This window comes from Triturus cristatus, chromosome 10 (genome assembly GCF_964204655.1).
Source record: "Triturus cristatus chromosome 10, aTriCri1.1, whole genome shotgun sequence".
In the NCBI taxonomy this organism is placed as follows: Eukaryota; Metazoa; Chordata; class Amphibia; order Caudata; family Salamandridae; genus Triturus; species Triturus cristatus.
In genome coordinates, this window is record NC_140593.1 from 264,060,703 (window position 1) to 264,076,370 (window position 15,668).

The following is a 15,668-nucleotide window of genomic DNA, read 5'->3' on the forward strand; positions in this document are numbered from 1 at the left end:
TCAGTCTGCCCCAAGTTGTGTCAAGAGACTGCTATTTTGGCACTCTTCTAGTATTAAACTACAAGTGAATCTACTAGCAGAATTTCTTGCATATTCCTGTGGTGGGGGAAATTCTCAAGCAGATTCACCTCTAGCTTTACCGGTTCCACAATTTGGGGGGTTTCCATTACCACCCACCTGTAATTCATGGCTGAAGAGTCTGTTTATGTATTAAGTTTGGAAGTCAGGTCCCATAATTTCACAATGTTGCCTTCTGCTGCTTATATTGGTTAAAAGTAGTAAAATTAAATGATTGTGGCAGGATTTAAAGGTGTATTGTTGAGGGGCGTGGCCAACAGCATGGCCAGGTAGCTGCGTTCTCCGCTAGCTCCGCCGGCCCTCACTGAATCCTGACACATATCCTGACCCTCAATGCCTGAAAACTGCCCCAGTGCTGACCGGCGGGTGTGCTGAGGTTGATGCGGGCTGGGGGACTGATGAACGGGAGGTTTTCACAGAGATACGAGCCCTTCCTGCATCGCCATCAGAGTGCGGCCCTTTAGGATGGTAGCCAGCCAGGGCAGCCAGTGGTGATCTGTGGATCCCGCAACAGCCATGAACTGTGAGGTGGAGGTGGAACATGCAGCCTGGGCGCCGACGACCAGAGAGAGGAATTAGCAGCGTGTAATATCCCCACCCTTCACGGGCAGAACAGAGAGGAGCAGTGATGGTCCGCCAGGTACAGGCACTACATCGGACCTGCAATACCAGGATGCGCGGACCGGAAGAGCCTTGCTGGTGGAGGGGTGACTCCTGACTCCCGGAGCCGAGCAGTGGCCAGGTAAGCTGCTCCGAGGTGGAGAGCGGACGCTTCTGTTTATCCCCATTGCGACAGATAATTGATGCACCGAATGAGACTGCGTGAGTCGGCCAGGCTGAGGCCGCGCAGCCATGAAAGGCCCTTTCCGGCTGCGGCGGAGGAGGGAGTGGGGGACTACGGGCCCAGGACTACATTGTTGCTTGGAGTTGGCCGTATGATTGGGAGTGCTTAAGGGGGCCAACTGCTGGACTCTTCCTTCTACCCCTATGGCCTTTGTCCACGTGAGCTGCCTAGTTGAGTGCTGTGGGGACTGACAGCGTCGCGGACACCGAGGCAAGATTCTCTACCTGGGGCTAGATAGAGGAGGCTTTTCAGGTGCAGGGACCCAGCATTGTGGACCGGTAAGTCGGAGTGGCTGGACTACTGACACCGGGTGAGGCACCCTGAGACTGGGCGAGAGGCCCCCACGTCTTTCCTCCTTCGCAGCGGGTGGCAGAGGCCGCGGCCGTGACCGTGCAGGCCGGCCCGCCTGCTCTGGATCTGCCCTGGAGATCCTCTTTGTCACTGGCAATGCAGCGTCTGGGAGGCGGTGGGTCTGGGCCCACAAACCATGCCATACGTCGCAGAGCTGATCCGGGAGGCCCATTGAGGATGGAGACGTGATTTCCTTCGCCCCTCCGCTGATTCCAATAACGCAGATGCGGGCTGCCTAATTACGTGTGCAGAGGACCGTTGCACCAGCAGGCCCCATTGTGCTTCTCGAGCTATTGGCTTTCTGGGGACATAATATAACAGTGGTGTGAGTGCATGGAGTGGGCCTAGCATTTCCCGGCTACAAGGTCTTGCAACCTGCAGAGCAATCAGCTCACCGCTTTGGACATGATCCCACGGAGGTGCCGGCAGGAGCCACACAGACACGAGGGACAAGACAGTCCACCACTTAGGTGGGGGGAGCCAAGAAGACATCCTGTATGTGGTTCGGTGGGCCTGGACTCTGCCTCCTCCCCTTTCCTGGGTCCTTGCTAGTGTAAAGAGTATACTGAGACAAGCGAAGAGGGGGTGGCTGGAGACAGGAGCTGTGTCCCCGTCCGTGGAACTCACCCATTACAGGGGGAAGCTTTGGGGCTTATGCACTAGCCCACGCAGACTGACGGACATCACTACAGCTGGCCTGGGAGCTACGAGACACCACAGAGGGTGAGTCGTTGGGAAGCCCCCAGTGGTGCTACGAGGGCCGTGACTGTGGGAGAGAGTGTCTAGCTACATCCTCACACCAGACGGCCTGCAACGGCGAGGGATAAGGAGCCTAAGACGTAGTTACAGGGTAAATTAGATCAATTTGCCAAAGTGCTACCTGCGCCGGCGGGAACAGAGAGAGGTTCAGCTCCCCTTCCGGACAATGCGGCCATACTACAAGCAATCCATGAGTCAAGAGAAAGCTTGGATGGGAAGATGGCGATACGCTCAAAGGTTAAATTGCTTCGCCACGACCTGCGAAAAGTCTCTGAACGAGTTACTGAAGCTGAACACCGCATCTCGGAGCTCGAAGGTACCTCTCTCTCTATGTGGAAGGATGTGACGGGGCTTTTAGCCTCAATGAAAGAAGTGGCCTAGAGGGTCGACGATGTTGAAAATAGGGCCCACAGAAATAACCTTTGATTTATTGGTTTTCCGGAAAGTGCGGAACTGACGGACCCGGGCCAGTTTCTCCTGATGTTTCTAAAAGATACCCTTCTAAATACCCATCCATTTTTCGTCCTGCTTTGTCATAGAACGAGCACACAGGATGCCTAATGCTTGCCCGCCTCTGGGGGCCCCCCCTCGACCCTTGACAGCCCGCTTTTTGAACTTTCAAGACAGAGACCTAATCCTTCGCGAGCTGAGGAAGATGGGGGAGATCAAATATAAAAATACGCGAGTGATGGGATTCCCGTACTACTCAAGGGACGTGCAAAAGCAACGGCGAACCTTTGATCTGGTTAATGCGCAGCTTCGAGCACTCGAGATTCAGTACACGTTACTGTTCCCAGCCAAGCTTAAAGTTATCCTCCAAGGCAACACGCTGTTTTTTCAGACTCCAGAAGAGGCATGGTCGTGGATTGAGGAACGGCCTCGGTTCAGGCGTAGATCACCCCAAGTTTCAGATTGGTTCACAGAAAAGAGACTGGGCTCAAGTCAGGAGCGACCCAAAGAAAAGCGCAGGAGACGAGTGTTGAAAATCCGAGGTGCAGCCGGAGGAACACCGGAGAGGTCCTTGCGGCCTAGAGAAAGTAGGTCACAAACATCAGATTTTGATGACGATGCTGTGCAGGACCACGCGACACACACCTCGCTGAGATCGAGTGACAACATCCACACAGAATTGTCAGAGAGAGAAGACTCAGCGGGTGCAGATAGTGAACACCCGTTACTGGAGAGCATTCAACGGTTGGAAGCCCCAGACCCGATTCTGCTCAACACAAGCACGCAACAGCATCCTCCCAGTAATGGCGAAGAGAACTGAGAAGGGGCCAGACAGCCGCCAACAGACAGTAAGATAACCCTAAGGCCTGGCAGACATTGCAGAACTTTGGCTTGAGACAAGGAAGTACATTGAGTGCTGTTATTGTATTATTGTGTAGTTAATTGAAACAGGGGTGGATGGAGGGCTACAGACCTCTTAGTGGATTAGCCGTGGCAGAGTTGCCATGTTGACGAATTGGGGGAGGGTATGTGTACCTGAAGAGTGTAGGGTGGGGGGTAAGTTAGACATTGTCAAATGTTGTGTATTGAGATTGTCATGAGGGGTGGACTGTTTTTTTCAGTTAAATCAAATGAATGCCGAGATTGAGCTGGGATTTTGGGATGTGGGCAATCCTCTGGGAGGGGGCTGGACATGTAATGAGTCACAAACTGTATTGCAATGACTGAGGACAGATTCACGGCATTAACATGGAATGTCAATGGGTTAGGAAACAAAAACAAGCGGGGTCTCGTATCTCATTATCTCAAACGACTTAAACCCAACATAATCTTTTTGCAGGAGATGCACCTGCTGGGTTCGAGTTGTTCTTTCTTGGGAAGAGGGCATTATACTACCTTGGCACATGCGGGTTTTACGAAGGGTTCGAGAAGAGTGGAAATTCTCATTAAAAAGTCACCTCCCTTTCGTGTTCCTCAACAGTGGGTGGACTCTGACGGCACTTATGTTGCAGCGCAGGGAATTTGGAACCGTAAGACGTTCTTACTTATTAGTGCCTATGTGCCCCCCCGTGACTGCAACAATGGAACGCTAGATAGGCTGACAGAGATCCTACTGCACTCCGGACCCACTATACACATCATAGGAGGGGACTTCAACGACGTGATCAAGCTCTCCCTAGATCGAACCCAACAAAGACCTGGGCCCCAAGGACCCACAATGTTGGCAAAATTCCAGGACGCCCTTGGACTGACTGACTTGTGGAGACAACACCATCCAACTATGCGTGCCTATTCCTACCTTTCGGGGGCTCATAGAGTATTTTCGAGACTAGACTATCTCTTTGCTCTGGCGAGTGAGGTCGGACCTGTGGAGAGGGTTGAAAACTTAGCTAGGGGCATCTCAGACCATTCACCGCTTTTATTAGCGGTGGGCGGGATGGGTAATCGTCAGGTAACAAACTGGAGACTAAGCCCATGGGCCTCGAAAGATTAAAAGGGTTGCTAAAGAGCTCAGGGTAGATTCAGAGCTCTATTTAAAGGAGAATGTATTTTCAGTACAGTCAGCAGTCACTTTATTGGAAGCATTCAAGATGGTGCTGAGAGACAGAGTCTAAAATATAATTGACGAGAAAAAGAGACGGGAAACCCAGGAGATGGAGGGCTTAGAATGCAAGCTTTTGAGTTTGGAGGGCAGTGGCGCCTACACACTGACTGTTCATACCCTTCCCCAAATTGAAATAACCAAAAGGGAATATCGGGCGTTGGTGACCAGGGAGGTGAGGGCTCGGCAATTGGCAGTGCAACATCGACTCTACGAGACAGGCGACAGGGCAGGGAAACTGCTAGCGTGGCTGGGCAGGAAGGAAATGGAGTTGAGATGGGTAACGTCCATTACAGACCAAAGCTCCACATATACTACACCCACAGATATTGTGAGGGACCTTTGCACGGTACTACAGAAACTTGTATGCAGCTACATCTCAGGCGGACATGGCGCTAATAATCCACTACTTAGACACAATCGAGATTCCCTCGCTCTCTCAGGAGGAGAGGGACAGACTAGAGGAGGCCCTCACTCTCGAGGAAGTGACAGAGGCCATTGGCCAGCAAAAGTCGGGAAAAACCCCGGGCCCAAACGGACTCCCAGAAGAATTGTTTTAATTAAATAGTAGTTTGCTGGCGCCAAACTTACTAGACATGTTCCTGCTGGCAAAAGAACAAGGGCTCTCCCACAAGATCTTCGAATGGCCACTGTACTGGTAATTCATAAGACAGGGCAACCTTTGGAGGACTGTGGTTCCTATCAGCCCCTATCTCTGCTCAACATTGAGACCAAAATTCTGGGCACTATTTTTGCAATGCGGCTCCTGACTGTCACTACCCCCTTGATACATAGAGACCAAACTGGTTTTATGCCTAAGCGAGCCACACGTTTCAACGTACGACGCTTGGCCAATTGGGTGGCCATGGTTCAGAGTCAGGAAAGCCCCCATCTGCTCCTTTCGTTAGACGCTGAGAAGGCGTTCGATACCATTCATTGGCCCTTCATGAGATGCACCTTGTAAAAGTTTGAATTCGGCCCAAACTTTAGGGACTGGTTGGCACTCCTGTATAATGCTCCTGAGGCTAAAGTACGAGTTAACGGAGTTGTCTCGACGAGTTGGTTGATTCAACGAGGCACTAGGCAGGGTTTTTCCCTGTCTCCCCCACTGTTTGCCCTTATACTGGAGCATTTGGCCTGTGTAGTTTGAAGTCGTCAAGGTCTGGGGGTTTCATCGACGAGTCTCGATTTCTAGAAGAACGCATATCGCTATATGCGGATGATATTTTATTATATGTCACTGACCCAGCAGAGACACTCCCCAAACTGCTACAAATCTTTGAAGAATATGGCCGACATGCCGGATACAGGGTTAATTGGGGTAAATCTATCCTGTACCCCATAGCTGTAATGGTGGAGCCCCAGACTTCTCTGAGCTGCCTACGGCTATCCACAGAGAGGTTCACTTACCTGGAACTCTATATTACCACTGAGGTAGCAACTAACTTAGAGCACAATTCAGACGAATTCTCTTGAACTTCCAAGAAGATGTCAAGAGGAGGAGGAAACTCCCCCTGACGATCATGGGGAGGGCTGCTATGTACAAGATGATCACACTCCCGCAGTTGCTGTACATCTTGCAAAATACCTATTGTAAAATCCCAGAGACCATGTTCACAACCCTCAATAGCGAGCTTCGCTTACTTCAATGGGACCGCGCCCATCCGTGAATAGCGTTGCAAACGCTATAGCGAAACCCATACAATGGGGGTCTCGGCCTGCCGGATATCAAAGCTTACTACAGGGTGGCCCATCTCATTGTAATCAATTAAAAGAACCACGCTCCAGGAGACCGCCCCACCTACAGGTTGGAAAGGTTACAATTTAGAGAGCGCGCGCAATTACACTTTATCTACGGAGGCAAAGGTTGTACTCGACTCCTACCAGCTACCCAATGTGTGCTGGAGACATGGAAAAGTGCTGAGAAGCGAATAAAATGGGAAACGAAACCAACAAGGGAGACCCCATTATGGGAGGGAACTAGACTGATTGAAGTTAGAAAATTAAGAGGCTTTAAACAATGGGATTTAATAGGGATCTCTAAAGTAGGGGATGTACTGCAGGCAGGCACACTAGCCCCATTCACCTCACTTCAAGCCACATATCAGCTATATGACACTCAACCCTATGCCTATCTCAGACTAAAACATGCCTGGCAGCCGGAGGGACTAGACACAGAGACACTGCCGGAATATGCCCAATTATAAGGCAGACTTTTACAGGAAGACCATCTCGCTGACCTACAACACACTGATTACCAATATGTCTGACAAACTAGGCCCTCTTCGAACTAAATGGGAACTTACCACTGGTCCACTAGAGGATATCGACTGGGAAGCTGCCCTTACACCCACGAGAAGTAGCGATTAAACTACGACTATGGCTCATTCAGTATAAAATCCTGCATAGGACCAACTTTGACAGAGCACGACTTCATTCCATGGGGAGAGCAGATAACCCAAATTGCCTCAGATGCCACACACAATGCGGTACATTCATACACACCCTCTGGGAGTGCAGTAGTGTTCAAACGTATTGGAGCAAGACATTACAGGAACTAAACAACATACTAGAGGCCCAACTTGAGTTGTACGCAAAATTCCTCATACTGGGAATCCCCACAGATGTGGACCTGACAAGGCATAAACTCATTTTGGCTAATTTGGGGCTGGTGGTAGCCAAAAGGGATATAACTAGGTATTGGAGTGCCCAATGACTCTCTACACTCAAGGAATGAAGAGCAAGTTCGGATCTGAGAAAGTGGCATATAAGGCGAGGGGTTAGCCCCGGAAGTTTAGAAAGATATGGGCGCAGTGGATAAAATATTATGGTTTAGAACTGGGTGATGAAGAGGAGGGATTGCTGTTGCGACTGGGAGGATCGGGGAAAGAGACTTGATGATTGTGAGACCAGATCCATCACTGATGAAGGAGATTAAGTTGGATCTGACCCTTAGCATATGTATTTGAACTCTAACCTCATGCTCTCTTTCAGAGGAACTGTTGATTTACTTTTTGCCTTATACCAATTGTGATTGCCCAACTACCAATCTGTATCGTGCATTCATGATTTCTTTGATTGTAAATTCATATTATCAAAAATAAATAAAAATATTTCAACAAAAAAAGGTGTATTGTTGGCACACTACAGTATTTGTCATTCCCTGGGTTGCAAAACATATGTGAGCTCCTCATTTTGACTAGCCAAAGATGTCTTTAGAAAATCAGGTACTACTCTTTATTTATGTGACATTTGATTAAAAAAAGAGATATACTAGATTAGGGTACAAACTGTGCCAATTTTGATTTTTATGGGTAAGCATGTTCTGAGTACTCAATAATTGAAATGAGCCTACCAGTTTCTGTATTAAAAAAAATCATCATTTTAGTTTTAAAAAAACATATCTTTAAGAAGGGCAACAGAGACAATTAATAAAAACCTAGATAATATCATTAAAACAGAGAATAAAGGTGAAACACATGGAGCAGTGATTTGTAGAAATGTGTGGGAAAGGGGTGGTTCTAATTAGCTAGTGGAAAGACGCGTGCATGGCACAGTACATAAACCTTTTTCCTCTACAAAGCTTGGCTTAATTCTAGCAATTGCTAAGTTACTTAAGCAACTGGAGTAAGACACAATTACTCACAGAAGTAGCTCTGTGAAGGAGGTTTGGAAAGTAAAGAATAATAAGGACTGAGGCACAGCTACTCAAAGAAAGCATCTTTGAGAACATTACTGTAATTGATCATAAGAAAAATAGATTCTTCCATTTCATTCCCTATTCCACTTTGGATGCCAATCCTTTCTTCTATTAATGAACAATTACCATCTATTAGACCTGGCATTCTTTGGGTGGTTTGCCCCCTTACATGGTTGGCTTGAACTCTCCTGTTTGCTGACTTTGTTATTACCCACTTAACCACTGCTAACCGGTGCAAAAGTGCTTCTGCTCTCTCCTTAAAGCATGGTAGAATTGGCTTATACTCAATTGGAATATTTAATGTACTATTATTTCCTTAGTAGAGTGGCACTACCTGTGCCCAGGGGCTGTAAATTAAATGCGACTAGTGGGCCTGCAGCACTTATTGTACCACCCACTTAAGTAGCACTTTGAATGTGTCTCAGGCCTGCCATTGCAGCCTGTGTGTGTGCGCAGTGTTAAACTGCCATGTCAACCTGGAAAAGCAAACCTTTTAGCAGGTGCAGACCTTCCTTTTTAATGCATGTAAGTCTCCCATAAGGTAGGCCCTGGATAGCCCAGCGGGCAGCGTGCAATGTACTTAAAAAGTTGGAAGTTTACTTTTTAGTTTTACATATCCTGGTTTATGTTTGGTGTTTTTGGAGTGTAATGAAAAATCCGAATTTATGGTGAAGTCAGATCTTAAATTACAATTTTGAAAATGCTGCATTTAGAAGTTTTCCTGCCTTAGCCACTTAGGGCCTGATTATGAGTTTGGCAGCGTGGGATCTGGGTGGCATGCTGCAGCTCCTTTCCCACACTGCCAAACTCTACCGCCAGTCGCCCGCCAGTTTATGATATTCCTCCTTGTCTGGGGGCGTCTTTTGGTGTTCCCACAGCGGTGCTTTTGAGAAAGGCATTGCAATGGGAATACCAAAGCAAGTTCCTGCACGACATGGACTGTCAAGTCCATGTCGTGTAGGAACTGGGTGTGCATGCAGACAAGGGGTCACACTATGTGTGCACCTGCATGCATCCCATGGAATGAGGAACCAAGATGCCCTCTAGGGCCCCCTTAGTTACCTCACTGCCAGCAATTTCATGGCATGAACACTGTCATGAGACCGCTAGCAGTGAGGAAACTGGCAATATGCTTGGCGGGGATGCAGCGACCCTGCCAAGTATATTGCAACATCACACCACTGTGCCACTACCGGGGAATGTGGTTTTCTGGCAGTTGCGACAGTGCCATGGAGGACCGACCGCCGTAGTTGTAATACGACGGGCAGAGCACTGGTGTGGCAGTCCCAACTTCCACCACGGGTTCGACGGTTCAATGGACCATCAAACTCATAATCTGAATCTTAGTCCCTGGGTCACATTTATGGGTGTAGCTGATGGCTGAGCGTTGTGTATTCCCCCATAACCACACACAATAAAGAGCTTGGGTGTGCCTGGATGGTACAAGACTGGAAAGATGAGAATGTGGAGCTGGCCACAGCCCTACTTACATTTTAATAGGCTGTGTCCTGCCTCCACACAAAGGGCTGCATACCCCTAGGAGTTAGTCTGGAGCCAGGCCATGTGACACTGGATGCCTGGGGACTTCAAAGGAAAACCACTAGAAGCTTCTCCCCACTTCAAAGGCACAGCTGGGTACAAATATTGGACCTCACACACCAACTCTTCAGGTACACTTTTGAACCTAAGGATTCTCTGCCAGGAAGAAGGACTGCTGTGCTGCTGAAAGACCATCACACTGCTGGACTGCTGCTCTGAAATAACCGCTGCCCTGCTGTGCTGACCTGCTGTCTTTTGCCCTTTTGCTTGTGTGAGAAGGACTGGAAATGCATCTGTTGAACCCAGGACCCCATAGTGAGTCCAAGGGCTAAATAACTGGCCTCCTGCCTTAGGCCTCAGGGGCAGAAAGCTCCACCCACCTCGGTCCCTGCAGGTGGACGCTGCCACCTGTGAGTCTACCCTGCTAAGTGGTGCGACCCCACTCCTGGACCCTTGGAAGTGGGCCTAAGGTGCTTTTACAACCTCCATGGATCCAGCAGAACAGACACTTCTCGTCTGCTACATGGCGCAAACCCAAACAGAGCCGAAGCATTGCTGCAACTGCGCGGATCACCCTATTGCAAAGACCTGCATTGCATCGCAACCTCATCACAACCGCCACTGCCCTACGCAACCTCCATGATGGCAGCCTCAATGATGACACTGGAATCTGCACAGTAGGCTAACAGCTCCTTGATGCCAACGCATTCCACAACAGTGCAAAAAATCCTCAATGTCAGACTTCGCATCAAAAGCCCTCATCAATGCGATCCTTAATGAAAATGTAGGACCTCACAACGCAGACTCACCACATCTTGACATGGACCCTCACAGTGCTTCGCAAACCGGTATTAAGTTACTTTGCTCAGTGGGCTTAAGTGTGACTTTGTCCCAGTTCAGTGGGACCAGATATCCGCAGTTGGCGCTTTGTGCTTTTAGGTACTATTTTCATTGAAACCTTTAAAATTGCATATCTCTGGTTCTTCTGATTAGCTTTTTGTTGTTTTGGTCTTGTTTATTTTATTAAAAATAACTCTATTTTCTACCTTGTTGTTGGGTCCTTTTTATTTGGTGTTACACTTTATTACTATTTGAAGTGTTGCACAAATACTTTACACATTGTCTCTAAGTTAAGTCTGACTGCTCTGTGCCAAGCTTCCAGAGGGTTGAGCACAGGTGAAATTAGGGTTGGCTTGTGCCTCCCCCTGACAAGGATTGTGGTTGTTGCTTGACCAGGGCTCACACCCCAATTAACCAACAACCCAATTTCTAACACCATTTGGTTGAAAGCCCTACAAAAATAACACATTGTTTCATATCTTTTCACATTTCCCTAGCGTTATGATTATAAAGGTGAAACACTCATGACTGGCAATACAGAAAGACATTAATGTGAAAATAAAATTCCAACACTTTAAGTTGTAAATGTTCTGCAAAGATGAAAGCCAAATCACTCAGCCTCAAATAATCTATACCAAAATAAATTAATCCCCTGAAGTAATCCCGAAAACAGCATTCCAGCTTTTCTGGAGTGATTAATAAATCTAATGTTTTAATATATTGAGTAAGAGGCTGTTATCTCCCATTAAAGCCCATGACTCTCATTTTTATTTCAAGGGTATTCTGATATTAGACTGCGTCTGGAACAACCAAATAATGCCCCTACTCACTAGAAAGAATGTGTTAAAATTTTGTAGTAATTTCACAGTTGAGCATACTTTTCTCATCACTGTCCATGACGTCACTCAAGGGACGAGGGAGCACTTTTATTTAGCACTTGCAATAAAGGAGTCTCCATACTTTGTGTAAGCTGGTGGCTGCCTGCCCACTTGCTGGGCCTCCGAGTTTCTTATTAATAACACAAGCTATAGAGTGGTAATTGGTGCTAGGCGGGCTAAAAGCAAAGTCATTCACATCCACCATTTCTAGGGGAACAAATGTAGCAAAATCACACTTTTTTGTGTGACCTGTAGATCACTTGAAACCTCTGCTGCTTACCCGCCTGACAACTTTTGAAACATAACTAAGTCCACATCACATCTGTAATTGTCGGATGTATGTCGTTACAACGCACACTTTTACAACGCATGCATATCAACGCATTTTTTACAACGCAACATCCACTACAACGCATTCCATTACAACGCAGGACACTACAACGCATTTTTAAAAACTACCTTTACAACGCATTCCATTACAACGCATACTACCTTTACAACGCATACTATTACAACGCATAATATTACATTGGATTTAAGGTAAGTGTTGGATAGTATAGGGGTAAAAATTACTATTCTAACTCCAGGGGGTGCAACAGTAGGGCAAGTGTTGGATAGTATAGGGGTAAAAATTACTATTCTAACTCCAGGGGGTGCAACAGTAGGGCAAGTGTTGGATAGTATAGGGGTAAAAATTACTATTCTAACTCCAGGGGGTGCAACAGTAGGGCAAGTGTTGGATAGTATAGGGGTAAAAATTACTATTCTAACTCCAGGGGGTGCAACAGTAGGGTAAGTGTTGGATAGTATAGGGGTAAAAATTACTATTCTAACTCCAGGGGGTGCAACAGTAGGGTAAGTGTTGGATAGTATAGGGGTAAAAATTACTATTCTAACTCCAGGGGGTGCAACAGTAGGGCAAGTGTTGGATAGTATAGGGGTAAAAATTACTATTCTAACTCCAGGGGGTGCAACAGTAAGGCAAGTGTTGGATAGTATAGGGGTAAAAATTACTATTCTAACTCCAGGGGGTGCAACAGTAGGGCAAGTGTTGGATAGTATAGGGGTAAAAATTACTATTCTAACTCCAGGGGGTGCAACAGTAGGGTAAGTGTTGGATAGTATAGGGGTAAAAATTACTATTCTAACTCCAGGGGGTGCAACAGTAGGGCAAGTGTTGGATAGTAAAGGGGTAAAAATTACTATTCTAACTCCAGGGGGTGCAACAGTAGGGCAAGTGTTGGATAGTATAGGGGTAAAAATTACTATTCTAACTCCAGGGGGTGCAAAAGTAGGGCAAGTGTTGGATAGTATATGGGTAAAAATTACTATTCTAACTCCAGGGGGTGCAACAGTAGGGCACGTGTTGGATAGTATAGGGGTAAAAATTACTATTCTAACTCCAGGGGGTGCAACAGTAGGGCAAGTGTTGGATAGTATAGGGGTAAAAATTACTATTCTAACTCCAGGGGGTGCAACAGTAGGGTAAGTGTTGGATAGTTTAGGGGTAAAAATTACTATTCTAACTCCAGGGGGTGCATCAGTAGGGTAAGTGTTGGATAGTATAGGGGTAAAAATTACTATTCTAACTCCAGGGGGTGCATCAGTAGGGTAAGTGTTGGATAGTATAGGGGTAAAAATTACTATTCTAACTCCAGGGGGTGCAACAGTAGGGCAAGTGTTGGATAGTATAGGGGTAAAAATTACTATTCTAACTCCAGGGGGTGCAACAGTAGGGCAAGTGTTGGATAGTATAGGGGTAAAAATTACTATTCTAACTCCAGGGGGTGCAACAGTAAGGCAAGTGTTGGATAGTATAGGGGTAAAAATTACTATTCTAACTCCAGGGGGTGCAACAGTAGGGCAAGTGTTGGATAGTATAGGGGTAAAAATTACTATTCTAACTCCAGGGGGTGCAACAGTAGGGTAAGTGTTGGATAGTATAGGGGTAAAAATTACTATTCTAACTCCAGGGGGTGCAACAGTAGGGTAAGTGTTGGATAGTGTAGGGGTAAAAATTACTATTCTAACTCCAGGGGGTGCAAAAGTAGGGCAAGTGTTGGATAGTATATGGGTAAAAATTACTATTCTAACTCCAGGGGGTGCAACAGTAGGGTAAGTGTTGGATAGTATAGGGGTAAAAATTACTATTCTAACTCCAGGGGGTGCAACAGTAGGGCAAGTGTTGGATAGTAAAGGGGTAAAAATTACTATTCTAACTCCAGGGGGTGCAACAGTAGGGCAAGTGTTGGATAGTATAGGGGTAAAAATTACTATTCTAACTCCAGGGGGTGCAACAGTAGGGCAAGTGTTGGATAGTGTAGGGGTTTTAATGTAATATTATGCGTTGTAATAGTATGCGTTGTAAAGGTAGTATGCGTTGTAATGGAATGCGTTGTAAAGGTAGTTTTTAAAAATGCGTTGTAGTGTCCTGCGTTGTAATGGTATGCGTTGTAGTGGATGTTGCGTTGTAAAAAATGCGTTGTAAGTGTAGTGCGTTGTAAAAGTTGCGTTGTAAAGGTTGTTCCCCGTAATTGTCAAGTGTACATTGACCCTGGGGCCTTTTGCCACTGCAATAACAGATGGTTATGGTTACCCAACACAATGGTACTCATTTCAAAAGAATGTTAATTCACCATATGTCCCACAAATCAAACAAGTGAAATGTTAAGCAATGTACTACAGGAGACAATACCAGTATGAAACAAACTCCATACTTGGAAACAGCCTCCATGCACTCCGTGAGAGAAGAACACACGGAAACTGAAACACAAGTGCCAAATTGTGCTCAGAATTACCATTTTCATCAAATGTATACATTTAATCAGTAATCTAACCAGTTGCTAGGTACATGGTCAGAGCATGAGCAGATTGTGGGCATGGAGTAGCTTGCATAGGTGAACCCAACTTAATCAATATGATACACCACTAACAATAATTAAGCTCTGTATCACCAATTATTCAATCACAATTTTTTCAGGCATTGAGCATTGAATTTAAGCAGCATATAAACGCCTTTAAACAGTATATAAAAGTGGAATTGATAACTTGTATGTATGACAGACCGGGGGAAACACCATTCAACCCAGTCAAAGGTATTTTGAGATATAGCCATCCATACCATGATGGCAAAAATATACTGTTTTTTCACGATTTCTAGACAGCACAATGAAAGAAAGGGAAGGGGCACGCAGTGGCATAGATGTACGCGTGACTGTAATCCCAATGGTTTCTGTTTTTGGTTGTGCCCTCTGCTTTCGCTCAGTTTCATAATGTGTTTGTTTTTGTTTTTATGCAGAGAGTGGTTTCAAGTCTCGCTTCTACTGTAACCTATGCCGACCCTACCCTGGTGCCCATTGTCACTGAAACACCACTGCAAAGGCAGAAGATCATCGATTCCCAATTCAAGTGCTATGAGAAGATGAACAGAGAGGGCCCTTACGGCAGAGCTGGTAAGGATACGTGTTTTATTTGTATGCCTTGGCTGGCCACAAGAGCATTTCTTTGTCGTCATTGAAATTTACCCACTGTCTCTATAAATACGATTTCTATTTACAGAAGTCATACAGAAACAAAATGGATTAGTCTTGATTTCATCAAATGTTGCTCAGGCGACAATCCTTAAAAATGAAATTACATTTTATGGCAGCAAAAACATAATTAAAAACTGAGAAACAGTCCACGGACCAAATGCGAAAGTGCATCCATTTAACATCCAAATATTGGCTGTGCAGCTGTTCGTAATTGAGGCAATTATGTCAGCAGGAGTGGAATCCTCGGCATGAGACTTCAATCGACAGGGGTGAGAAGCCATGCCCATGATTCAGAGACAGCAGCTGCACCGCTGTCCAGCATAGACGCCTCTTGCAAGTTCAGAGGGGGCTTCCAGCTGTTTGGTAAAGTGGTTGAAAGAAGAGATGCAACAGATTGACAGGTCTAGTGTCCCGCATCTGGATCAGAAAACGTAAGGAGCCCCTGCTGGGATGGGCGTGTGCCCTGCCCTCTGTACAGGTGCGCAGTAATATCGTGGACAATATATAGAGGGACGAAACATTGAAAGCTAAGCGTACTGCGGGAAGTATAAGTTCACGGTCCACTGGTCCACATCTATGTACCATGAAGATATAT

General features: G+C 46.4%; 1 protein-coding gene across 2 annotated transcripts in view; it reads left to right on the forward strand.

Annotated features, from left to right (window-relative positions):
• The window catches only part of LOC146789297 (calcitonin gene-related peptide type 1 receptor-like), a 2,166,593-nt gene that overhangs the window by 920,558 nt on the left and 1,230,367 nt on the right, over window positions 1–15,668 (forward strand). For both annotated transcript variants that reach the window (XM_085630942.1, XM_085630944.1), the window contains exon 5: window positions 14,839–14,992. In XM_085630942.1, coding sequence (XP_085487068.1) covers window positions 14,839–14,992 — 154 coding nt within the window. The remainder of the gene's footprint in view (window positions 1–14,838; window positions 14,993–15,668) is intronic.